Source organism: Aethalodelphis obliquidens, unplaced genomic scaffold (assembly GCF_003676395.1).
Source record: "Aethalodelphis obliquidens isolate GAN/ISIS:26980383/991018 unplaced genomic scaffold, ASM367639v1 scaffold2, whole genome shotgun sequence".
NCBI classification, from domain to species: Eukaryota; Metazoa; Chordata; class Mammalia; order Artiodactyla; family Delphinidae; genus Aethalodelphis; species Aethalodelphis obliquidens.
In genome coordinates this window covers 91,509,924-91,535,523 of record NW_020837946.1, presented here as the reverse complement: position 1 = coordinate 91,535,523, position 25,600 = coordinate 91,509,924, and the positions used below count along the sequence as shown (strand labels likewise).

The 25,600-nt window shown below is 40.0% G+C and overlaps 1 protein-coding gene across 1 annotated transcript in view; it reads left to right on the top strand.

The window, feature by feature from the left end:
• THSD7B (thrombospondin type 1 domain containing 7B) overlaps window positions 1–25,600 on the top strand; it is a 765,597-nt gene that overhangs the window by 483,304 nt on the left and 256,693 nt on the right. The window contains exon 12 of the mRNA XM_027132057.1: window positions 18,984–19,178. Coding sequence (XP_026987858.1) covers window positions 18,984–19,178 — 195 coding nt within the window. The remainder of the gene's footprint in view (window positions 1–18,983; window positions 19,179–25,600) is intronic.

The window sequence follows — 25,600 nt, the reverse complement described above, 5'->3', positions numbered from 1 at the left end:
GCCTTCCCACTATGAATTATAAAGATGTAGCTCTCTTGTCTCACCCTGCCCTAACTAGGCAGGCACAATTCCCATTACCCCGTACAGTAATTATGTAATTTTATTAGATCAATATATTCAATATTTATATTAGCGTAACTGTTTCAGTGTTTTTGAAAGCCTTAACATGTGTAAGTAAACTATGATAATCATTATTTTCATGTAACATTTTATTATGCCTGGAGTTAATCATTTTCTAGATTTTTTTCTTTACTTTGTTTTTCATCTTCTCAGCCCTGAAAAAAACCGCAAACTCTGCTGATTGAGTAAATGTCTTCTTAAGATGATCAGATCCATCAGTTTCATGTTTCAGAAAAACTCTCATGGATCTTTCTGACCTATTCAATCTCGGCTCAATTGCTATATTCATATCTGTCCTTCTGGGACCTCTCTCCAACATCATCCTCTCTTCTCATTCTGTCTTCTGCTCTTTGTTGATTTACTCTCTTCTTTTAGTGAAATTCATCCTTCTGTAGTTTCCTGAGAAAGGATTTGGAGGTAAAGTTTTCATAACCATGAATGTCTGAAAACACTGTTCTCACATTTGAATGATAATTAGATGAGGTATAAAATTTTAAGCTGGAAACAGAATTTTGTAGATATGTTCCTTCTGGATTTTAGTAGGGGTGAGACATTAGAAGCATTTGAGATCTTTGTCTACATTGTTCGAAAATTTCACTAAGATGTTCCCTCAATAGATCTATATTGTGTTTATTAAGCATTCAGAACTACCTTTTAATTTGGAAATATATACCCTTTACATGCTCATGAACTATTTTTTTAATGATTTCTCCCCGTGAACTGTTTTGTTCTCTAGCTCTGGAACTCCTAAAATCCAGATGTTAGACCTCCTGGATAGATTTTCTAAATCTTTTCCTCTCCTAGTTTCCATCTGTTTGTCTTTTCACTCTGCTTTTGAAAAAGATGTTCTCAACTTAATCCTACACTCTGTTGAGTTTCTTTTTTAGTTTCTGCTACTTTTTTTTAATTTCTAAAGGATCTTTATTTGCTCAACATTCCTCTTCCAGATTATTCAGTTCCAGAGTCATGGTTGAAATATTTATATATATATATTGTTTTAGTGTTAGTCCTTTTGTTCTCAATTTTCTTCCCCTTACAAGATTTCAGTGTGTTTCAACTTTTTTTTTTTTTTTTTTTTTGTTGTTTCAACTTTTTATCTCATGGTTTGTATTGGTTACTCTTTCTTTTATGCCGACATTTTCCTCACATACCTGATAATCCTTGTTTTTCTGCTTCTCTTTACGAGTTGCAAAGTCGAGTTACGTGAACTCGGCTGCCCCTGCTAGCTTAAGAATAGCATGATCCAGCTGGGCTGTTCAGTTGGGAAACTTTTCATGTCAACAGAGTTAGGTCTTTCCTCTTGTACCTTGTATTTCCTAAAGAAGACTTCCACATGGGGTGCCTTGAGGAGGTAGACTTAGTTGTCAGTTTCTGGGAGCTGAGTTAGGGAAGAAGGTCAGAGGTTTCAGTGTTCAGTATGACCATGATCAAGTAATCTTAAATCTTCTCAACTAGGTCTTTGGCTGCTTCCAGTTCAGTGAGCCTATGATATGGTCATTTTAGCCTCCAGTCTTTTGCAAAGGGGCTGGGTGGAGGGGAGTCAGTATTCTTGCAATGTGTCATGAGGAGTGAGCTGGGCATCTGATTGCTTTATAAACACTCTGGGCAATTTCTGCTCTTTTAAACACCCCTGTTTCCCCCCATTCAACCCCACTTCTAGAGATTCTGTGATGCAAGACAGCTTAATCTTTGGCTTTTGCAGTTTACACTTTAGAATTTAATGTTTTCTTCAGTCTGTTTAATCCTTTACCTCTTGTCCCCTGACTTACAGCTTCCAGAACCATGACACCATTCTGTTCTGTCCCATTCTTTTAGTGTGTTAAGGACTCACAAAATTTGAATGAAGTTTAAGCAGGCATCAGAAGTGTATGCAAGTTCCCACTCTGCCAGCTTTACCTGGAAGTCTAATTAATTTATATTTGTTATCTAAAATGCCTTCTTAAAAGAAGTATGGAATTTGTTTTTACCAAAATTGTAGAATGTTTTCTATCGTATGTTAGCATGCTGTGTGTACTTAACAATATGTCACTAAGTGAAATAAAAACAATTATGCATAAATGCTTTAGTACCAGCTGACTGTGCTAATCTTGCACAGTCTCAGTAGAACCATGGATGGTAACAATACACAACAAAATGCTTTGTACGTGCGTGTACCCATAATATAATCAAGGAGTATTATCCTGGCCCATCTCCTTCATTTTGCATATAAATACACTTAAGTCTCAATGAGCCTAGCCCAGTGGGTCATGCAGAAAAGCCAGAGCCAGACTCATTCTCCTGACTGGTCATGTTGCCTCTTCAGATTGTTCTTGGGTCTGGGTTGTTGGCATGAACTCTGGCTGTAAAGCAAGTTTCACTTGGGTGCTGTGAAGATTTGAAACAAATGTGTAAAACGTGTTATTAGGAGAAGATCTGATTACAATCACGCAGGTGGCCAGTACTTCCTCAAAGTAGTTAAATGTATGGATTGAATATTGTTAGTCACATTAAGATTCATTATTTCTCAGTGCTTAAAAGCAAAATTAGATCAAGTTCCCAACTTCACTCATAACTGGTAAGACATTGGAAGACAGTTTGAACCTTAATTCAGCTAATTTTAGCTGGTAAAAAATTACACATAAGAAAGTGGAGGGACTTCCCTGGCAGTCCAGTGGTTGGGACTAAGCCTTCGGATATGGGGAGTGCGGGTTTGATCCCTGGTCGGGGAGCTGGGATCCCACTTGCTTTGCGGCCAAAGGACCAAGACATAGAACAGAAGCAATGTTGTAACAAAGGACCAAGACATAGAACAGAAGCAATGTTGTAACAAATTCAATGAAGACTTTGAAAAGGGTCCACATCAAAAAAAAAAAAAAAAAATCTAGAAAAAAAAGAAAAAGAAATTGGAGGCATTTGGTTTTGAGATACATATCACTTTAAACAAATTCAGTTTCACACAATAAGCACAATATTGGCTGTTTACATTTAAAAAATGCACCTTTGAGGTTAAATACCATTATTCTGGATAGAAAGCCTTTCCATAGCAGGCTTCCCTGTTGCATTAAAATAGATTCATTTCCCTCATATTTCTTGCATACAACTTTTCAGGAATCCGTCTACATATTACGGGAAGTGAACTGTTCTTCATTAAAAAGTCTTGAGAGAGAAACGAAATTGTATGACCAGTGAATATATATAGTGCGTATGATCCTCTGAATACACCATTATTCAGGCTTTTATTATGGGGTTTTATTAAGTTTGAGATTCTAGAACAGAATTAAAAAGTGTAACAAATTTGCTTATCGTAAAGGATGTAGCAAATGCATGGTCTCCAGAGGACCAAAGAGGACATGGGAATGGATAAACATAATTTCAGCAGCATCTTGGCAGTCTATGGAGAAGGAGAAAAGAAAATGAAAACGAATGTCTTCTTGACATGACATCAGCTTTGCACATGACAGACAATCTATTATAATGGCAGTGATTATGGTTCCATGTAAAGCATGAGTACCCATAGTGATCTACAAAGAGGAAATAATTTGTAGAAAAAGGAGAGTTCCTTAGATGTTTTAAGTAAACAGATCCACAAGAAAATGTAGTATGCTTTAGTAAGGGGGTGGGGGGAAGATAAATGTGGATACGGGGCTGATTTATTGTTTCTCTGTAGCAATGCAACAATTAATATCCTGGGTGTTTGAAGTTGCTTTTCAATAGAGAACACCAAATTATTTCTAAATTCGAGTTTCACATCTCATTGGTTACTTAGTTACTGGTACTGGAATGATTATATGACATGAAGTTTAGCTTTCTGAGTAATAATATAGCACTCATTATCAAGATAGCTTATTTCGTGGCAGATATAGTTAAAATTTCTGTTTTACAAAGGCTTTGAAGAATCGTATGCTCCAAGAGGAAGTACGTTTTTTTTTTAAATCTATAATTATTTGCTGCAGTGATTTGGCCCAACTCTTCCCTGTGCCTTTCTGTGAAGTGCAGCAGGTAACTAAAGCACCGTCCATCTGTCAAACCTAGAGCAACTGTTAAAAAATACCCAGCCCATTTTTCCTCCTGATTTAGTCATTGGTTGCACAACAGCTGTTTGCAGAGATACAGGTGAATCTTATGTAAATACTGCCATATTCCTTTAAAGATGGAATAAACCACTTTCCACATGCAGTGTGTGAATTAGCATATTCATTCTTTCACACCTGCCAAATATACATTTCCCTTATACGTGTACATAAAATAGGGACCGGAGAAGCATAAAGCTTCTAACATATTGCATACTTATAGACAATATTCTGTAGAACAAAGTGTGTATGAATTTTTTCCAGACACATGAAAGAAATTTCAAAAAACTTTCATACAGTTTGACTTGAGGGCTTCATTTGACAGAAGAACACAGAATTTAGACGTGGAAGATATTTCTGAAGGAATCTCATCTGATGTCTTTTTCGTGGCTGTGAGAAAAATGACTTGGAAACACTAGAAAGCATCTCATCATTAGTTTACACGTCTAATGAGCCCATGATATAGAAGGAAGGAAAGAAAAAGAACACACGTTTATAAGGGGAGTTAGGTGATTTCTTACCTGACAGATTTTTATCACATGGTGAGAAATTAACCACCATGCAATGCTCGTATATTCTAAACACATTTAAAGGCAGGTGATTCATAGATATTGATTAGTGAGCCTTTGCTCCTCACCTGCTGGAAGCTGAGTATTCTGTTGCGTTTTATGAGCCCTCATAGGGCAGAAATTCTGTCTTCTATTAAACTGTTAGGTTATATCCTCCAAATAGGGTTCTGCAGGATTCTAACTTGGTAAACATGGCACCTCAGAAAGTCTAGGCAAGTGTCTTTTTTTCTTAATGAAGGAAAAAAATTAAAAATAAAACCTGGCAGGTTAGAAACATGAGAGAAGAACTGCATTAATAGTGAAATCTTAACTTTATTACTAATTGTTTATGAAAGTTAATATAAACGGTGTTGAGCATAAGTTTTGCGAGAATAATTTCTTGGCTGGCTGGTAAAGAGTTCTAATTCCCAGGATTTCCGGAAATGCAGCATCTAATTTGACAATTTTGTGATATGACTTCTGAGCTCTTTTTCTAAAATTATATTGATTTGTTTGAGATTCAGAATATTTAAATGATGAAGTTTTTCTAGTAGCTTCATTGAGAGAAAATTCACTCTTTAAAGTGTACAATTTGGTAGTTTCTAGTGTATTTACAAAGTTGTGCAATCATCACCACAATCTAATTCCAGCACATTTTCATCACCCCTCAAAAGAAGCACTCTACCATGAGCAGTCATTCCCATTGAATTATTTTTAATGGAAGAAAGTCAACTGAGATAAATGGAGCTACTCTAAGGTGCTGTAAAATCAGGGGGAGAGTCACTGATGTATAAAAAGCTTGGTTGTGGTGACGGCTCCTTCCTCTTCAGTGTCATTTAATTTAGAGTGATGGCTACCAAATGTCTTACTGAATGTGATGATTTATATGCATTTATAAATGGTCTTCTTCCAGACAGGTTTTAATACTTCTCCATAGGAGGAAGGACTCAGAGAGGCTGTTTAAATGGAAGGAGAGGCTGAGAACTTTTAAAGCTGAGTTTGCATAACCTGTCCTGTCTATTCTGAGTATATATTTTTTTGGTCTGGCTTAGGGGAGGGAGTGGTTGGAGATGAATTAAGAGCCTTGTCTTGCAGCTTCATCAACAAGCAAGCTACTCTTTGTACTTAAATATTTATTTTGGATGGTTTCATTGTGGCTAATGGAGATCGTTGGGGGGTCTAAAGCTACTCCAGGACCACTTGTGTGCATGCAGACATAGTTGTCAGGCTACACTGTGTCCTAGAGAAGGACAATTTCATGCTTTTTTTCCTTGGATTTAGGATTCTTAATGACTACTCTTTCTCAACTCGAGTTTTTTTTTTTTTTTTTTTTGCGGTACGCGGGCCTCTCACTGTTGTGGCCTCTCCCGTTGCAGAGCACAGGCTCCGGACGCGCAGGCTCAGTGGCCACGGTCACGGGCCCAGCCGCTCCGCGGCATGTGGGATCTTCCCGGACCGGGGCACGAACCCGCGTCCCCTGCATCAGCAGGCGGACTCTTAACCACTGCGCCACCACGGAAGCCCTCAACTCGAGTTTTTGAAGGTGCCCACCCTGCTTGTCTTGAAACTCTGATTTCCTGATTTTACTTGGTAGTCAACTTGGACTTGTGTTTCCCACTCCCCAAGGCCCACAGATGATCCTGATCATTTTGCTTCCAACCATGGCTGGGTAACTTGACCACAAGTCCTAGCATTCCCTTCTGGAATCTGCCGCAGCAGATTAGCTGTCAGAGTTTAAGATCTCCCTTCCTCCTTTGTTACTCTCATCTGTATTAGCTATCCTTTTTGTTTGTTTTTGATATAATTTATGAATCATTTGTAATTTTATTTTGTTCACATTTTTCCTGAAGTGTTTCATTCTTGCCAGTGTTTTTCAATTAGGGGACAAATCCCTTGAAGCCAAGAGCCCTACCTGTGTATATTTCCTTGGTTAGCTGTGAACACAGAGAGATGCAGGACTTAAAAATCCCTTAGAATAAAACAAATGGGCATTTTTAACTGTTCATTTCCTGATCTTGTATTAGAACCTGAATACAATGCTTCAAAGTTACCAAGGGACTATGTTTACATTATTAGCTTATTAAGCATTTCTTATTTATTTGAAAATTCTTTTTTTTTTTCCTGAGAGGGCAACAATAACTGAGGAATATGTTTCCAACATGCAAAGTGAGTTGTATCTTTCCATAAGCAAGCTTATAATTGGGCTCCTGCAGGCACACAGCTTCCCATATGGTACTTATGAGTCAATTAAAGCACCCTAACGAGCAATTACGGGTTTAATGTTTAATTCAATTTCCACAGCTCACAGTGTTCCACTCAAAAGTTGCATGTTATGTCATTTAGCACGTAAGAATCACACATTTTATTCAAATGTAGTTTTTGAAGAATGGGATCTCCAAATACTGTGCTTTTACCCACTGTGCTCTGCACAGAGAAAAAATACAAGGGGAAAATGAAAACCCTTGGAATATGGCAAGAACTGGCTTTTAATTCCAAATTGCCTCATTTGGATAACAGCAAGTGAAAATGTCTTCTCTACTACATACAGTTGGCACAGAAATGGAATCGCTAGGACATCCACTGGGAGAATTACACTACGTGGAATGGCCGGTAGATTGAGCTCAGGTGATTGACGTCTGAAGGGGGAGGGCCTGGGTTTGGTCCTTGAGTGAAGTTGGCTTGGTCAGGCCAGGGTGACCCCCGTCTCTGTCCTGGGAGATGCAATGCTAGGGGGCCTCCTTGTCAGTTCCCACTTATGCTACCCACGCTCCTGGCCATACCCCACACCAGTGCTGGCCACCTAGGGGAAGGATTAGAGCAGCCCTTCCGTCTCCCTGAGGCCAGACTCACTAGGCACAGGCAAGCTGGGAAGACGATTCCACACAGCATCTGAAAGCTCATATTGATGTCCATCCCAACCCTGGCCAGCTCTTGGCTCTCAAGCGTGGAGTGGACTGTATCATTCACAGTGGACAGTTCAGAGCAGGGTCAACAAGACACGCTTGCTGTGAATGAGAGCTTAGATGGACGTAGCCTTCTTTTCCAGGACCTAGAACTTCCTATTCTTTCTAGCTGTTCTCACTCCCTTCTCAATTTCAATAGTTCTCTGCAGAGATTGTCCCTTCATTCACTCATGAAGCCAACAATTGAAGCGTTATAGTCGGATGGGAGAAAGTGGCTTTGCATTTCACGTGGCTCAGACTCACCCAAATCCTGGTATTTGACGTTGGAATGCACTTTTGTTTGATATAGATGTACATTCTTACTTATGCTTCATCTTGAATAAGAAATAAGTCTGCCTGTTTCTTTTCCCTGAGGATACCCAACAGAGGGTGGGGAGAGTAATTCTAAAGGTAGCCTGAGTGGCTGAGGGAAGCCGGGCAGGGTGACTGAAAAACCAGAGAATTAAAACAAAACAAAACCAACCTGTTGTGAAAACAATGACTGGGGAAGGCACGGTAAACCTGATTGTGTCAACTCTGTTTTTCTTCTTATTTTTGGAAGTCGACGAGGTAGGCTTGGTTCTTACTCTAGTGGATGACACAGTGCCTCAGAGCTAGGAGGAAATACCTTTGCCCTACGTTGTAGGCTGGCTAACAGCCCCCAAAATGACCAGGCCCTAATCCCCAGAACCTGTGAATATCTTACCTTAAGTGGCAAAGGGGACCTTGCAGATGTGACCGATTAAGTTAAGCATCTTGTGGGGAGAACAGGCTGGATTACTCAGGTGGGTCCAATGCAATCACAAAAGACCCTATAAGAGGGAGGCAGGACGCAGTATGATGACGCAAGCAGAGAGACAGAGAAGAAGCGGCCGTGCTCATGCCGTAGTCTTGGCTTTGAAGTTTGAGGAAGGGGCTAGGAGTGAAGGGTGTAGGCAGCCACTGAAGCTGGAAAGGGCAAGGTACCTGTTTCTCCGTAGAGCCTCGAGGAGGAAGCAGTCCTGCTGACATCTTGACTTTAGCCTGAGGAAACTGATTTGGGGCTTCTGACTCCTAGAATTGTAAGAAAAAAATTTTGTTCTTTTAAGCGGCTAAATTTTTGGTAATTTGTTACAGTGGCAACAGAAAACAGTAATACCCTGGAGACAAATTAACATTAAAAAACATCTTTCCGGGGCTTCCATGGTGGCACAGTGGTTGAGAGTCTGCCTGCCGATGCAGCGGACACGGGTTCGTGCCCCGGTTTGGGGGGATCCTACATGCCGCGGAGCGGCCGGGCCCGTGAGCCATGGCCGCTGCGCCTGCGCGTCCGGAGCCTGTGCTCCGCAACGGGAGAGGCCACAACAGTGAGAGGCCTGCGTACCGAAAAAGGAAAAAAAAAAAAAAAAAATTTCCTGAAAGTAAAGGACCTATGACGTTGAACTGTCCAGGAGAGCATCTAAGTCCTCAGCACCGACACCTAGCTCTCCAGAGGCGGGTTGCCCAACAACCCCTGCCTCCTACCTCATTGTGGGGCTTCAGAGAATCTGTCTGCTGTATTTAGGGGCGCCTTAATGTGTGTGCTCCCTTTTCAGGAGACACGTCAGTTCAGGCTCAGCTCTCCAGGGCCTCAGCATCTGGTGGTGAAGCATATGTATAGCAGGCTTCACATCAATATTTTTAAAATGCTTTTAAATTTGTGTCCTTTCTCTCTCTGCCTCCTGTCTGCCATTACGGCTTCAGGGAAAGGGACAGGATAAAGGCCACCTCAGATGGGAGGCGGATGTGTCTCTCAAACAGGGAGAAGGAAAAGCCCTCCTTCTTGCCAGGGTGGGTGATTGGTAGTAAAAGAGAAGGCGGGCTTGCAGGGTGGGGAAGCAGAGCAGAAGAAACGTGTGTCGTGGTTTTCCCTGACTCAGGGCTGATGTTTTAGAGGTGAGAGTTTGGCTAAGGAAACAGAAGGGAGCTGAAGGTTTTCTGCAACCTTGGGATGGGTTTTCTGCAACTCTGGGAAGAACTCTGGGATGGATTGGGAGGTTGGAATTGATGTATGTACAGTACTATGTATGAAGTAGATGGCTGGTGAATGCCTACTGTACAGCACAGGAAAAAAAGGTGCAATCTGTTTGCAGGACATATATTGAGTTAACCTTAAAAATGCATTCCAGTACGCATGAGGTGCAGACAAATACTGTTGGATTCCACTTATACAAGGTACCTAGAATAGTCAGATTCATAGAGTCAGAAAGTACACCCGTAGATGCCAGGGGCCAGGGGGTGAGGGGGTGGGGAGGGGGAATGAGGAGTTAGTGTTTAATGGAGACAGAGTTTCAGTTTAGGAATGTGAAAAATTCAGGAGATGATGGTGAGAGTTGCGCAACAATGTGAATGTACTTTGTTCCACTGAACTGTCAGTTAAATATGGTTAAAATAGTGTGTTTCATATTAAGTGACTTTTACCACAATAAAAAGTAACAAAAAAAGAGCTCTGGGAAGAGATGCCCTACGAGGCGCCACTCCAGAAGTAGGGCCTTATTGCCGCCCCAGAAGCTCCCTGGGTTTCCCGTGCTACAGAGAGTTCTGCAGAAATGCCTTCATGCCCTGGGGAAGGGTGGGATAGCTGCTGGTGCCGGCAGGCTTCACAGGAGAACCTGCTCTGACTCTCCCAGAGCACTGATCACGGGGCCCCAGCCGGATATGCCACACCAGGAGGCAGCCAGGTGGGCTGAGTTCTCATCAGCTTAGATGACAACAGCCCCTCATTAGGCCGAGAGGGAATGGTTTGCGAGATTTTCACCCTGAAGTGAGACTTTCCTGGTGGATGTCACCAGGGTGAGCAGCCAGCCGGTGGACGAGGGCCACTCTTATTGAAGACGCTGGCAGAGCCCTTTTTCATGCAGATCTGAGACCGTTGCTGGCTGTCAGGCACCCAGATACCATCCTGGAGGGGGGAAAGGGAAATGGCCAGAAGAAAAACTGCACATTTACCTGAAAATAATTATTTCAAATAGGAAGGAGGCTAATTAAAATGGCCAAAGCTGAGAGAGCTTTAATTGGCATTTGTACCTTTCCTGATTACCTGCTAGGAAGGGAGTTCTTAAGAAAGATTGCTTCAGTCTATAATGAAATCATTGGAGTGGAGTGCATTTCTGTCCTTAGACTCAGCAAGAGCTGGCCTGCCCTGGCCTCCGTGCCTTAGAGGGCCCTTCTCTGACCTTCTAGCCTGTTCTTTCCCACAGGCAAGGAGCCTCACTGGAGCCCATGCTGCCCCATCCATCCCCTTATCTAAACCCTGCTCAGCTGTCAGGACCTTGGAATTCCCTGCCCTAATTGCCCTGAACCAGCTTCAAGAACTTATGGGGCCTCTTCTCTGAGTCTGACTCTACAGCCTAGATCTGATGGGTGGACAGGGGTGGCTGATTTGTGAATTGAGCTTCGGGGGGTTGACTGTAGTGCCCACTCACAAGTGTAAGACGGTCCCTCCGGGGGTAGAATCCAGCTGGGAGTGAAAGGAGAAGAGGGCTGGCCAGACACCCAGGGCTGGGCCCACAGTCCCTGTGCTGCCACATTCCAGCCTGAAACTCCAAGTCATTCCAGGATTTTTATTGAACCCTCACGTTCCAAGTCATGAAGACATACATGTTAAGTAAGAGAATAGAACTGATCTATTACGGGTTTGTAAATTTCAAAGATAACTTCTAACTCTTTAGGCTTGTGGTTTGTGACCTCCTTTTACATTCCAGTGCTGGTCCCCACATGTGTTAGGGGCAACCTGGCATTGCTTCATTAAATTAGGGACCTTGCTACACAGACATGGAACTTGTCATTACAAATGTTACGAGCCTTATCAAAGGAGAGGTCAAGGGTCTTAGAACGTGCATAGCAAGGGCAGGAAGCTGGCCTGTTATATCGCTTGTTCGTTTGCACAGGCATAAGGTGTGCCAGGCTCCTGTCTTCACTAGGTGTATCCTACTCATCCTTCGTGCGTCCCCTCCATCCAGGAAGGCTCCTGACTGTGCAGTGCCTGAGGCCCCAGAGCCATGCTCTTGCAGGACCCTGGGCATAGTGAACTTTCATTTCCATGTGTCTTTCATCTGTGTATCCCAGGCCACCAGTGCAGGGTCTGCCCTATAGAACACATTGTTCGAATGTCGTGTTAGCTGAGCAGTGGCTGCCCGCCCCCTCCCCTCCTCGATGTACATGTAAACTGGGTTCTGTACCTGATTGAAGCTGTTCATGATTGCAGGACAGCAAGCTCACAGCTCTTCTATTTTTCTAGCATGTCACCCTCATTTCCTGGAAATCATGACCTCTTGAAACAAATTCTTCCTACTCTTCCTTGTCAACTGTTAGAGTTGAACTCTGGTCAGGAGCAACTTTGGGGAAGTAATGTGGGTGTGCTTGGTGAAGATGATGAATGTGAATAGATCTGAAGTAGCAGATTCCATTGCTTACTCAGTCTTTCCAGGTAGAACATTATCATTTCCTATTATAAGGCCAGCAGCCCCTGCCCTCTTCATACCATAATTGAAAAGAAGACAAACTTATCCATGTCTGACTATCAGAGTTTAGAGGTGATAGGGGACAGAAAGACTAGCCATTTAGTAGTAGTTAATAATCTGCTGATTTCAGTCACTGTTAAAGCCTAAGAAGGCCACCTAACCGTCCCACACTGACAGCCAGTGTCTTCAAAAAGTGAACTACGAGACACACTGAGAATTCATACAGGTCCTTGCTTTATTTCTTTAGCTAAATTCTCTGATAATTTTACATTTCCTGCTAAGCCATTCCTTTTCATGTTGCTAGAATTGAAAATAATTAGATAACAGTGGAAAGCAATTAGTAACTTTTTTCCCCTTTTTGGTGATTTTTTTTCTCCCAAGGCTCAGGCTGTGTGGTGATTAAGAGAAAGATCAAGCTGAACTCAATTCTATGTGTTATGTACATTGCTAGACACTATGAATAGGAAAATGTGACCTCAGGCATCACAGAGATGTTTGGAAGGTTCCAGGTCACCCGACCATATCCACTTACCAGGTGACTGTTCTTGTCTGAGAGCTCTTGTCTCAATAGCTTAGCTCAGCCACCTGCTTCTCCATCATTCCTTAATGAGAATACCCATCTGTCCCCGGCAGCTACTCTGAGAGCTTTCTGCTCAAAGCTTAAGAGAGCTAAATTTCAAACAATGCACAATGAGGTTGTTCTGCAGTTATTTGAGCTCATTTTACCTGGGAGTACAGTTTTCCTCCAGTAAAGACAGCAGTATTTCAAGTTTAATAAATAAAATATAATTAAGCATCAAATTGCCACTCTACTTAAATGATTCATTCCAGGTAGAAATATATGACAGGAATGGTCACTAGTGAATACCTCTTCCTTGCCTGATGGAAAGACCTTTCCCCCTAGTATAGTACAGTATTTTAAATACTTAAAACCATCAAAAGAGACATCTTTTCTCTAGATTGTGACCTGCAAGTGATGTGCTGTGATCCACAAGTCCCAGAACTCAGAGTTCATCTAAATAGCAGGTGTCTGACAGGTCCATTCTCTGTAATGGCCTGTTTGTTTCATGCCTGCCCTGAGCACATCCTTTCCATTCAAGACTGAAGTACCTACTTTTCTCTTGTTTACCAGGATTTCCCCATGGGTTATTGCCTTTAGGGAAACTACATTACTGTGCTACTATTATCTGTCTACCTGCCTGTCACTGCCACTACTATAGCCTCCCAAAAGCTAGATTATTTATATGTACATGTATATCTGCATACACACACAGAAAATACTTTTATAAACATAGTTCCTTATATTTTGTGACCCAGTGATTGGATGGATGGATGAATAAATGGGTCAATTTCAGTAAGGTCTATTAGGGAAGAAGGTATAGGTAATAAAGATCCAGGTGTATAAGCAGCCTAGTGTCTAGTCTGCCATGGGGGTAGAGAAAGTGACCTTAAGAAGGTTTATTCCTGATCCCAGGGCATGAGCTATTTTTTCTGCCTTATGTTTATTCTTCTTGTGATCAGTAATGAAGCTCAAATGCTCCTAATGGTCTGAAAAGCATTGCTACAATATATGCCCCTAAGTATTACTTAGATGTAAAAATTCTCATGAATTCAGCATTAGCACAGAGGGGCGTGGCACTGTTTTTGTTGGATATGACCACCTCCGTAAGGGAGGTGAAAATATGGCCAGCACTCTTGTGCAAATACTCACGCTTTTCTCATTAGACTCTTTTAAGTACTAGGGATTTTGATCCTGGTGCTTCTGGAAAGAATTCCCAGCAGACCTTAGATTCCAGTTTCTGACTTCCTGGAGTTGTGGTCTTATATGGTAGCTTTTACTGTAGCCCCATTTTTATAGACACTAAGCATAATGCAAGAGCATCACTTGGAAATATAACACAGTATCCTTGGGAGGGCCATACAGTCCTTGGAAGAGCCTACTGACTTCAATATTATAATTGAAGGGAGGCTCCAGTCACATTTCTTAGGGGTCAAGAGGGTTTGGTAGGATTTGGAAAATTCTTCCTGAGCCAAGGCAAGAGATGGTGGGATCTTCTTTGCAGCCATGTCTTAAATTTCATTTACAATAGCCTTCCTCATAATAATAGAAACTCTCTAGGCAGATGTACCAAGTGCTTAGTTCTGTGCTGAACACTTCATCTGCATCAATTTATCATAAGATGTAGGTGTTATCATTCCCGTTGTATGGATGAGTTAATTGTTTTAGTAGAATTTACATAATTTGCCCAAGGTAACAGTAAAAAAAAAAAAAAAAAAAAAAAATGAAAGTCTCTTTAGTTCTGTTAAACACCAAGGCCCACAATTTGATAAGTACACTGTACTTAACCACCTCTGATTTAGTCTTCAAAGAAATTATTTGACTTAAGGAGTCCATACACACTTAATATTGGCCACAGAACTATATTGTAGGTTAAAAATAACATAGTTTAAAAATATCCTTTGAATAGATACATCTGTATGTATAACTGAATCACTTTGCTGTACGCTTGAAACTAACACAACATTGTTAATCAACTATGCTCCAATATAAGATAGAAATTTAAAAAAATATCCTTTGCCCATGAGTTGCCCAGTGGAAGGGGCCTCTGAATTGGGTTGTACCTCTAGCTACTAGTTATCCCCACTTACTCTAAATGTCTTCCCTTTTCATTTCCTTTGTATGTATCTGTCATCTTTCCTTTGTTGGGTTTCCAGTCCTGCATTACTTCTCGCCCGCTATTTCTTCATTTTTTGCCTACCCTCTAGTATCATTCAATGCCCCGTCATTTGATAAATGTTTACTAAATGATTCCTTTTATACTAGAACATGCCCAAGAAGTAAATTGTTTTATCCAACTTGTTCATGTTTTTATTTCTAGTGGTTCTTTTCACACTTGAAAGTAAATTAGGATCTTGAACCTGAAGAAATCTGAGAACCAGAATGCCTGGCCTAAACGGATGATTGCATGCCATGTAGCATATCGATTGCCACTCACCCCTGAGCTGATCATCAGTGATAACCTAGAGCAATGGTCTTCAGTCTAATGTGGGTCAAGTTCATACTACAACTCTGAATGCATTCTGTGGCCCTTAGGATCCTCCAAAGCCTCCGTTAGACTACTGGGTCACTTTGTGCAGGAGTGACGGATCTGATTTATTCTACGTAGTCCTGTGAATGCATTGAATGTGTTAAGGGCATATCTAGTATACCGGCTGACTAACGGTGATTGTAAGTGTAGTACAGAATCAGGTGAAGATTCACCCAGTTTTCTCTTCACCTTAATCTGAGGATGGCCAAGGAAGAAATGAGGTGTGGTGAGCGAGAGTGTGTGCATGTATGCTTGCTAGAACTATCAGCCTGCTTGATTTAAAACGAATATAAAGGATAATAATAATAGCCTTTATTTGGCTCTTGGTGGGTGTGAGACACGGCTTTGAGGATTCTCACAGCCCTTTGTTTATATGCTCTTATAATACTCATTTTAAAGATGAGGAGACCAAAGCATAAACAATTTAACTCATCTCAGTTCACGTAACACCCAGGTGTTTGGGGATGGAATTTGCATTCATGGCACTTAACAACAGTGTCTGTGAATTCTGTCATACGCTAAAGCTATTCTTTCTTAGTTTCTTGTGCAAAGAGTTCAATATAGACATTCATAAATCCAGTGTATTCTAATTCAGACAGTTTGTAGAACTTAAAAATAGCATTGAATGTTTATCATAGCTTTCAAATTTTAAACTTATTGAAATGAAATATAGAAAGTGAGTATTTGATAAATTTATTTATTTATTTTAGGCTGTGTTGGGTCTTCGTTGCTGTGCATGGGCTTTCTCTAGTTGCGGCGAGCGGGGGCGACTCTTCATTGCGGGGCGCAGGCTCCTCATTGCGGTGGCTTCTCTTGCTGCAGAGCACGGGCTCTAGGTGTGCAGGCTTCAGTAGTTGCAGTGCGTGGGTTCAGTAGTTGTGGCTCGCGGGCTGTAGAGCACAGGCTCAGTAGCTGTGGCACATGGGCTTAGTTGCTTCTCGGCATGTGGGATCTTCCCAGACCAGGGCTCGAACCCGTGTCCCCTGCACTGGCAGGCAGATTCTTAACCACTGTGCCATGAGGGAAGTCCTAGAAAGTGAATATTTTAAAATAATGTATTATCATTGGAAAAACTCTTCATTTGTACATTCATAGAGGTTTAATTTTCAAATAGCAGTACTTTTTGAAAGTATTTAAAATTCCTCTTCATATTATTCAGTGCATTGTCATCTTGGAAAAGAAAACTTGGCATGATAAAAATCCCCTAAATTAACTCCAAATTATTTATCTAAACATGAAATTCAAGTAACATTTGCTTGTGCACTACTTAAGAAAGTATCTTGGGCTTCCCTGGTGGCGCAGTGGTTGAGAGTCTGCCTGCCGATGCGGGGGACACGGGTTCGTGCCCCGGTCCGGGAGGATCCCGCATGCCGTGGAGCGGCTGGGCCCGTGGACCATGGCCGCTGGAACTGCGTGTCCGGGGCCTGTGCTCTGCAACGGGAGGGGCCGTGGCAGTGAGAGGCCCGCGTACCGCAAAAAAAAAAAAAAAAAAAAAAGTATCTTATTTTATTCATCATTAATGGCTATAACAGTCCCAACAAAGAAAATGCAGGTGATGTCGGTTTGATGTGCCATGGATTTTGTTCCTAGGATGTGGATAAAAGCAAGAGCAAAAACTATTCAAAATTAATGAATAGCCCCACCTGCTGCGGAGCAGATGTACAAACTGGGAAGTGTTGTGCGTGTATCCATTGTCATCTTAGCTGATTCCTTTGTCCTAAAGCATTAGCTAGGTTTGGCTTTCACCAGTAAATAGATAGATAGATAGTTGGATAAATGGTGTTCAGATTGACTTGTTCTCTGCTGTGCTCAGAATAAAGAAAGGAATTCAGAATATAAGAGAAATGGGCAACTGAAAGCCCCTGTGTATACTTACCCTGTGTTAAAGAAGCGTATATAAAGAGTTCTTAACAACATCGTTCCTAGGCTGTGGTCTCTTTATTCCTTGTGACTTGGTAGATTTTAAAGAGCTGTAATAAAAATGACCCTAAACCGTAGTTTCTTTAGGATGATGAACGCAGCAGATATCCATTAACAAATACCATGTTCAAAGGCATCACGCTAAAAGTGGGTGGTCAGTGGACAGGCTGGATCAGAACCACTTGGGACACTTAAAGACAAAAATATTCCTGGACTTCTCCCCCGGAGATGCTGGTTTAGTAGGTCTGAAGTTATGCCATCAGATCTCTATGTTCTCAAAGACATCGGTGATTAGGAATCAGTTGAGAAGTGTAGTTTTCAACAGGGGGTGACGTTTGGCAATGTGTGAAGTCATTTTTGGTTTTCAAAACTGGGAGGGTGTGTGTGCTATTGGCATCTAGTGGGTTGAGGCCAGGAATGCTGCTAAGTCTCTTACAATGCACGGGACACACTTGTGTACCCACAAAATGAAATTATCCAATCTAAATCGTCAGTGGTGCCAAGGTTGAGACATGCTGGTCTAGAAAATAAAGATATATCCTTAGAGTCCATAATTAGGGTGAAGAAAAGATGCACAAAAATATCATTCATTCTTAATAAAATAAATGGCATTAGTCCAAAGACTCAAAAAATTAAGCAAAATCTCAAAAATGTCTCATCTTGAGATTATCAGTTCATGGTATGACTGGAGACATTCCAGCTGAAAAATTATGTGAGAAACATCTGCAACTGGTAGGATATTTGTATTGGGGATTATCTGGATAGATGATGCCTGTATGTAAAAAAAAATAAAAATTTTAACTGATCCTGAAATGTTAGCAAGGGAAAAAAAGCTTACTTGTAGAAAGCAGAAATTCCTTTTAAAATACTGACTGAAGTGAAAAATAGGTCCATTTTACATAAGTGCCATTTAAACAAGTAAACAAAAATCAAATCTAGGAAGAGTTCAGATGATCTTTTGGTGGTTTTGTCCTTTTTTGTCCTCCTATTACTCTTTTTTTCTAGTTGTTGATTTTTTTTTTTTTTTTGGAGTATAATTGCTTTACAACGTTGTGTTAGTTTCTGCTATACAGTGAAGTGAATCAGCTATATGTATACCTATATCCCCTCCCTCTAGGACTTCTCTCCCACCACCCCTCCCCACCATCCCGCCCATCTAGGTCGGTCGTCACAGAGCACCGAGCTGAGCTTCCTGTGCTTTATAGGATGTTCCCGCTAGCTATTTATTTTATGCATGATAGTGTATATATATCAATCCTAATCTCCCAATTCGTTCCACCCTCCCCTTCCCCTCCTGTGTCCACATGTCCGTTCTCTATGTCTGCATCTCTATTCCTGCCCTGCACATCAGTTCATCTGTACCATTTTTCTAGATTCCACATATATGCATTAATATACGATATTTGTTTTTCTCTTTCTGGCTTACTTCACTCTGTATGACAGACTCTAGGTCCATCCAGGAATGAAACTGGGTCATTTGTAGAGATGTGGGTGGACCTCCTATTATTATTCTTTTACAGATTCTCTTTTCTAGTTTTGTATCATCTCTAGAGATCAAATGCTCACAGGCAGGACATACAGAAAATTACTGAATGTTATTTTGGTTGCTGTCAATGCTGGGTTCGGATTAATAATGAAACCAATTAAATTCTCAAATACCTCCACTGACAACAATAAATGTTTAATTTCCAGAGAGAAATAAGGTTAGCTATGTTGAACACCTTTTGCAATCACAGTGATAACCAAACTTTTCAGACATTGGGGAATTCTGCAATTTCGTCCAAGAACCAGCAGCTTGATTTAATTAAAATAATAAGAATCCATGTTTTTTTAGCTGTCTCGTGCATCTCTGGTAATAACCAGTCGGCAGAAATGACGGAATGCCTCAAGCAGACAAATGGCATGCCTCCCGTTGTTCAAGAATGTACAGTACCCTGTCATGATGACTGCACCTTCACTGCTTGGTCCAAGTTTACGCCCTGCTCCACGAATTGTGAAAGAACTCGAAGTAGACGGCGACAGCTCACAGGTAGGGTGTGCTTTTCATTCTTTAGCTTCAGGCAAGTGATGCTCTCCTGAAACTGATCAAGGAGAATATATGTTCCAGAAGGATGGGAAATTGTATCAGGTCTCTCCCCTCCCTTTCCCTCCCTGCCATTATGCATCCTCAGTGCCAAAGCTTGGCACATAATAGATACTCAATTAATACTTGTAAAACAAATGAAAGATGTGAACCATTCCAAAGCTATGAAGTTCTTCTCTATACAGCTTATAATCTTTGTAGTCATAAATGGCAATATATCCACCAACTTCCTGGAGTAGTTAATGGCAGAGTTTCTGATGTTTTCCATGCCAGGATCTCAGCAAGTTTGAAAGCAGTCTCTGATTTGTAAAGAACATCAAAGGCAGATCTCACCTATGTCATTATCTTTTGCCATTACCTTATAAGTAACTTGATATTTTAAAATTTTAGTGGTGGAAGGCAAAAATTGAATTACAGGGACTTCCCTGGTGGTGCAGTGGTTAAGAATCCGCCTGCCAGTGAGTGCAGGGGACACAGGTTCGATCCCTGGTCTGGGAAGATCCCATGTGCCGCGGAGCAACTAAGCCTGCGTGCCGCAACTACTAAGCCTGCGCTCTAGAGCCCACAAGCCACAGCTGCAGAGCCGCATGCCACAACTACTGAAGCTCACATGCCCTAGAGCCCACGTGCTGCAACTACTGAAGCCCCTGCACCTAGAGCCCATGCTCTGCAAGAAGAGAAGCCACCAGAATGAGAAGCCTGCACACGGCAGCTAAGAGTAGCCCCTGCTCACCTCAGTAGAGAAAGCCCGTGTGCAGCAAGGAAGACCCAGTACAGCCAAAAATAGAAAAATCAAATCGAATTACATACATAGATTCTGCTTTTGTGGCATATGCTAATTATTGGTTCTATTTACATCCTTGAAATTTAATGGAAATTAAAGCAGTGAATAGTTTAATCAAGGTCTTAGAGCAATTTTTGCCTGTAATATACAAATAATTGATGTAGTAATATATATCCTACTTCTTATCTAGATAAATATGGCAGAACATCTCTTCATTGAATGTTTTTTTCATATTTGCAGAAAACTTAAGTCAGGGAATGAAGAATGAAAGGAAAATGCCAAAATAATTGGGTTAATAAAATTGGTGTTGACATTGAAGAATTAAGCACAGATGACCATTTTTTCTCATGAGCAATTCAAGTGCTAATTCTCTCAGTTTCAAGACCTTTGTTTGAAAGCATTGCATACCAGATTGTTTTACATTTAGCTCACTCTAATGGATTGACAAAATCCATGAGAGCGCTTAACAGGATTCCTGCGCACAAATCAGAAGCCCATTTGTAAGTCCAGGTGAAACGTATGCTCACAAATAGAAACATCAAATTAAATGTTATACTTTATTCTATAAAAATTTGTTCATATATAATTTTATGTAACATTGCTTATGTTTCTAAGATAAAACAAATTTCTTATTCTCTAACAATATGATGGGATAGAATGTATATGACAGGAATAATTCCAAGTTCAGGGGCAATTTAATGGCACTTGGTTTGCATGTTCCTACATAATCCTTCAGAAGCCATTATCCTAGCAACTCTGTCTATATCTTTGAGATGAGAGAGAATTTCCTTGAGAGGGAAAGAAAGTTTTTAATTAGTGGCCAATTTTTTTCTTTGTCTTGAAGGTTTGCTAATGATGTTTTGTATCTGTAAACTGAGAATGAAATAATTGAAAATCCTAGGATACTTATTCATTTTGCAACCAATACAGTTTGTGTTATCAATTGTCAAAATTTTGATGAATTTGACTTTTATTTAATATATACTTTTAAGGTAAATACTGAAGAACTGTTATATTTTTGCTTGCAAACTCTATCCTAAGAATTACATTAATATTTAGAATTTCTTTTCTAAATTATTAACTGCTATGCTTTTGCCTAGCTGGTTGATCACCTAAACAACTGGCTAATTTCATGAAATACATGAGTTGTTAAAATCAACCAAATGAATTATACAGTAGTGTCAACTGAAAGAAAAATGCACAGCGTGAGAGTTATGAGTTAAGGTTTATCCAGGGGCTTACTGAGGACTGTTGCCCCGGAGACAGCCTCTGATAGCTCTGAGGGACTGCTCCCAAGAGGTAGGGGAGAAGGCTAGTTTATATGTGATTTTGTTGTTGTTAAGAAATGTATGCAGTCAGCATACATCTTCGTAGAAACTTACTGCTAGTCACAACAGCAATCTCAAGGTAATGATCATAGCACTTTCTGTGTATGGGAAGACGCAAGAAGTGAAGTTTATTAAAATTCTTCCTGAAGTGCGTCTGACTATCTAAGGGTCTATTTGTTCAAAGCAGAGTATCCTTTTATTGTCTTTCATTTCCTCTGTTAGAAGCACTGAGTGTACGGTCAGTCAGTGACTGCAATGGGTTAATCTTTGTAGACCTGGATGGAGAATGACATACTCTTTGCTCTTCTTTTGTTGGAAGTTTCCCCATTTTGGTCATAAATTCAACCAAAGTTTGAGAGCCCTTTCATTACCAATTTGTCCTAGGGCCCTACGTCAAGGATTTCATAGGATTTCGTTGAAAGGCCACCCAATGTGCTATGACTGAATTGGGCCCTTCTAATGGTTACCATGAAGGTCTCTGGACCACCTGTCTTATTAGTCTCTTACGGTCCAGGAAATGATTCTCCCCGATTGTTTCTTCCCATATCTAGAGTTACACTATTATAATCATTTTAATTCTATATAGAACTATATATTCGATCAAACATTTCAAATCTCTTAGTCATTACTGCTTTTGTTGGAGACGCTGTTTATTCTTGCATTACCAAATCTACAACTATCTTGTAAGCAGAACACAAGTTCTACAGCTAGAAGTATTAATAAGGTCATAGTAAGGATTTATGCCATGAACTTCCAGCATCAAACGAGTTCTTGAGATCACCAAGACTAGGAAGCAGATTGATTAAGGCACAAATCTGATACTTTTTATGTGAGTCATTAAATGTGTTCTATTACAAGCCCAACAGAGTCATGAGACTTTAACGACTGTTGCCTGGTGTTACCCATATAAATCCATTCCATAACTGAGGAAGAGTCCCTCCTGATAAGTGGGAGGTTATGTTTTTTGAATTAAATTTAGCTCATTGCTCTGATTGAGCTTGAGTAACTCTGATAGAAAATTCATATTTAGGTTAAAATAAATTTTCTAAGGGACCATCCAATCACATCCTTGGAGAAGAGAAATCCACCAGGGTGAACCAGAAGTACTGGATGTAGGTAATTGACCATAAACCAAAAAATGAGATAGATTTTTAAAAATTTGCATAGGGTTGTGCCCATGATACAAAAACATTTGGTTCACATGTAAAAATCCAAGAAATCAAGGTCCGGTGTGGCATCTTGGAATAGCTATCTGCTTCTGATGCCCTCATCTCTTCCTGCTGTGGGTATGGCTTCTTCTCTGTTTGAGTATTGTGTCAAGGTGAGTTTGAGGTTAGCAATCCTCTCTATATACCAGTCCAGTGCAGGGCCCTTTTTAAATGGGAAATATGAATCTAAGAGTCAGTTCCCTTTAGTCTTGTTGTGCATGAGCTAGTTAAGAGTACCTGATAAGGGCCTTTCCATCTAAGCTGAAGAGAGTCCTTTAAATGATGTCTTTTCCAGTATATATTCTTCTGGTTGTAGTCATAGGGTATCCGATCTTTATCCAAACATAGATTACTGTGATAAACTTCAGAAACAAGCTAAAAACGTTCTTTTAACAAGTGACTTAAACTTTTGTGATAATGTAACATAGCAACAGGAGCCGTCTAGGAAGTGAGTTTCAGGCAGTAAATACCAAAACCTTGTAGATAATTAATAGCACAAGAACTTGATATCTATAAACGTATATTACTGAAACATATATTTTCTCTAAAGTCATCCTCATTTCCACCAAATACAGCCAAACTAAGACTAACTTGTTTACAAAGTAAGTCTGGTTTCAATAAACTAGGCCTGATTATTTACATAAGTGTACCAAGAATAGCAGTTGATTATATAGGCTCTTTTAAATTTGTGTTTTTTGAAGCTTGTCATAAACAGTCCCTGACTGAACTTCATTAAGGCTTCTCAAGGCCACGAAAATTATGCCTAGGACTTGCCATCAGATTTCCCTGTATAGGTTTGGGTGAATTCCTCCCTTCTCAAGGTTCCCAAAATATCTTGAGGGTCCTTTCTTTTTTTTTTTTTTTTTTTTTTTTTTTTGCGGTACGCGGGCCTCTCACTGTTGTGGCCTCTCCCGTTGCGGAGCACAGGCTCCGGACGCGCAGGCTCAGCGGCCATGGCTCACGGGCCCAGCCGCTTCGCGGCATGCGGGATCCTCCCGAACCGGGGCACGAACCTGTGTCCCCTGCATCGGCAGGCGGACTCTCAACCACTGCGCCACCAGGGAAGCCCTTGAGGGTCCTTTCTAATTCACCTGATAAGGATGCTGGGAACCCTGCAAATAAGGCACTAGGCTGTTTCTCTAAGGGGCTTTATGGCTCCATAAAGTCCATCTTAGTTCTTTAAAGCTGACTTGTTATATCTGATTCTATGCATATTCTCAAATAAGGCATTCCAGTCAAAGCTATGTTAATATAACCAGCGTTGCCATTGTAACCTGTCAAACAGAGAAGAGATTTTTATTGAACTTTCGCAAATAACTATATTTCCATGAAAATAAGAATAAGGAGTTTCCACTTCTAGAGGGATGGAAGAGAGAAAAAGATAAATGTTTCAATTCTGCTTACAAAGGTATACTTTATGAAATTGGTGTTAGTCATAGCATAAGAGGAAAGATTTCCTTATATCAAGAAAACAAAGATAAACAGTAATATTTTAGACAAAAGGTCATAACAATTATAACCATATTCATCAGTTCATTCAGTCATATGCAATTAAGTGTTGTTGATCTTGATCTCCTGTTAACAGTTTTATGAAGTCATCAGATTTTTCACTAGAATTCTTTAATTTCATACCCAGTTCAGCAGTATAACCTGAAAGCTATCAGAAACCTGTAATTGTCAAAAAAAAAAAAAAAAAAGTCCTTCCGTGACTCTTCTTGAAGATGAAAAATTTTAATAAAAGCGACAGAGTAAAATAATACTATCTATACATGACAAAAGACTTAAAATGGCATGGTTAAAGATACGATTACAATTGACAGAGAAATTTGGTTATTTCTGTTGCACACATTTTAAGATAATTGGACTATGATAACATTAGAGTAGGACATCTGAATTTTAGGAATTTCCTAGAAATTCTAGAATATTTATATTGATAACATTTACTCATACAATATTACCTAAGGTTTATCATCATTTATTTAACAATGTTAATCATGTAATTTAATATAACAAATAAACCTAATTAGTTTAATATCTTTCTTTGAGATGTTTCAGGGTCCCCTGGAGACATGCCAACATTAGCTAGAGGACATAACAGAGAGAAATTCAAATTCTAGTTTTGCACCAGCTTAATTTAATATCCTTAGAATTCTTTCAGCCAATTAAGTTCATTTTAATCTTTGCCAGCCCTGGTCATACATCAAATTCTTTCTCAGGGTTTCTTTTCATAACCCTGTAATTTGCCTTTTTTCTTCCAGATTGTGTCCTATGCTTTCCCTTGCTCTTTTTTTCTTTTTCTCTTAACCTCTCTTTAGGACAAAATTACTTTGTTTTCCCTTAACAGAATGCATTTCCTTTTCGTTTACCCTTTTAAAAAGTATTCTTGCATACAAAGATGTTTTATTTATTTTAGTGGTTCTAATTACACATATTAATCAGAATTCTCAACTCTTAAAAACCCCAATCTCTAGCAAAAACCAAGAAGTCAGCAGTTACGAACTGTTTGTCACATGAGCGTGCCTGATTGGCAAACTTACGAACATATTCCATTACCTCTAGAAACACATTTTTTCACAGTGTAATTTTTCCTCACTGTGGTATGAGACAAGTGACCAATAAACCAAACATCTTTAGGCATTTTTTTTAAATAGGAAAACAAAAGTAGATAAATTTAGACTTGCTTAGCAATTAATTTCCCAGTATTTTCTATTATTTGGAAATGGTCTAGACATTCAATGAATTCCCATCATTTAACTTAGTAAAACTCTAAAATTTCAAGTTACTGAAAGATCTGGAGAAAGTATTTTTAAGTAGACATACAATAAGACATAATTGTTCTTAAAGCATTCATCTAAAAAAGTCTTAGCCCATTTGGATCTAAATTTCTTTATGAAAATATCATTAGTTTTCTTGCTGACAAATTGTTAGAGATAACATGATCTTATTTGACGTTTAGTAAACGGACACAATAACAGTTGTACGTATAATGTTCTTAATTCTAAAGATAAGACTCTTTTAGTTAAACCAACAAACTTGTTTTTATTGGGT